This window comes from Gigantopelta aegis, chromosome 3, assembly GCF_016097555.1.
Source record: "Gigantopelta aegis isolate Gae_Host chromosome 3, Gae_host_genome, whole genome shotgun sequence".
NCBI classification, from domain to species: domain Eukaryota; kingdom Metazoa; phylum Mollusca; class Gastropoda; order Neomphalida; family Peltospiridae; genus Gigantopelta; species Gigantopelta aegis.
Window position 1 is genome coordinate 6,719,071 of NC_054701.1, and position 1,866 is coordinate 6,720,936.

Below are 1,866 nucleotides of genomic sequence, written 5' to 3' on the forward strand. Positions count from 1 at the left end.
GCAAACTCGAGTAAATAGTCAACACGAGCACTCGAGACTACACGAGTATATAGTTAATTCGAGTACTGGAGACTAGACTCTTAATTTAATATATAACAAACACGAAAAAATAGTTAACACGAATACTCGAGAATATAATTTTAAAGTTTAGTGTACGGCAAACACGAGTAAACAGTTAACACGAGTACTCCGGACGAGACCCTGTGTCATGACTAACACGAGTCAATGGATAACACGAGTATTCCGGACGAGACCCTTAGTGTCATGACTAACACGAGTCAATGGATAACACGAGTACTCCGGACGAGACCCTTAGTGTCATGACTAAAACGAGTCAGTGGATAACACGAGTACTCCAGACGAGACCCTGTGTCATGACTAACACGAGTCAGTGGATAACACGAGTACTCCGGACGAGACCCCGTGTCATGACTAACACGAGTCAGTGGATAACACGAGTACTCCGGACGAGACCGGACGAGACCCGAGTGTGTCATGGGTAACACGAGTCAATGGATAACACGAGTACTCCAGACGAGACCCTGTGTCATGACTAACACGAGTCAATGGATAACACGAGTACTCCGGATGAGACCCTTGGTGTCATGACTAGCAGGAGTCAATGGATAATACGAGTACTCCGGACAAGACCCTGTGTCATGACTAACACGAGTCAATGGATAACACGAGTACTCCAGACGATACCCTGTGTCATGACTAACACGAGTCAATGGATAACACGAGTACTCCGGACGAGACCATGTGTCATGACTAGCACGAGTCAATGGATAACACGAGTACTCCGGACGAGACCCTTAGTGTCATGACTAACACGAGTCAATGGATAACACGAGTACTCCGGACGAGACCCTTAGTGCCATGACTAACACGAGTCAATGGATAACACGAGTACTCCGGACGAGACCCTGTGTCATGACTAACACGAGTCAGTGGATAACACGAGTACTCCGGACGAGACCCTGTGTCATGACTAATACGAGTCAATGGATAACACGAGTACTCCAGACAATACCCTTAGTGGCATGACTAACACGAGTCAATGGATAACACGAGTACTCCAGACGAGACCCTGTGTCATGACTAACACGAGTCAATGGATAGCACGAGTACTCCGGAAAAGAGCCTTAGTGTCATGACTAACTCGAGTCAATGGATAACACGAGTACTCCGGACGAGACCCTGTGTCATGACTAACATGAGTCAGTGGATAACACGAGTACTCCGGACGAGATCCTGTGTCATGACTAACACGAGTCAATGGATAAGACGAGTACTCCGGACGAGACCCTTAGTGCCATGACTAACACGAGTCAATGGATAACACGAGTACTCCAGACGAGACCCTGTGTCATGACTAACACGAGTTAATGGATAACACGAGTACTCCGGACGAGACCATGTGTCATGACTAACACGAGTCAATTGATAACACGAGTACACCGGACGAGACCCTTAGTGTCATGACTAACACGAGTCAATGGATAACACGAGTACTCCGGACGAGACCCTTAGTGCCATGACTAACACGAGTCAGTGGATAACACGAGTACTCCGGACGAGACCCTGTGTCATGACTAACACGAGTCAGTGGATAACACGAGTACTCCGGACGAGACCCTGTGTCATGACTAACACGAGTCAATGGATAACACGAGTACTCGAAACTATATCCTTAAAACTCGTACAGACATTTCTTTAGTTTCAATGAGAACGTCTAGACAGGATGCGTGCGTCTGAAAAACACATGCGGCCGCAACACGCATCAGACGCGACAGTCGGTGTGAGACTTAAGACGAACACGAGTTCGTAGTTTACATGAAAACCGGAGAATGTTCTGTTAGTGTA

The 1,866-nt window shown here is 47.1% G+C and overlaps 1 protein-coding gene across 1 annotated transcript in view; it reads right to left on the reverse strand.

Annotated features, from left to right (window-relative positions):
- Positions 1–497, reverse strand: part of LOC121367285 — a 10,326-nt gene extending 9,829 nt beyond the window's left edge. The window contains exon 1 of the mRNA XM_041491397.1: positions 299–497. Coding sequence (XP_041347331.1) covers positions 299–497 — 199 coding nt within the window. The remainder of the gene's footprint in view (positions 1–298) is intronic.
- Between the last annotated feature and the right edge of the window lie 1,369 nt (positions 498–1,866).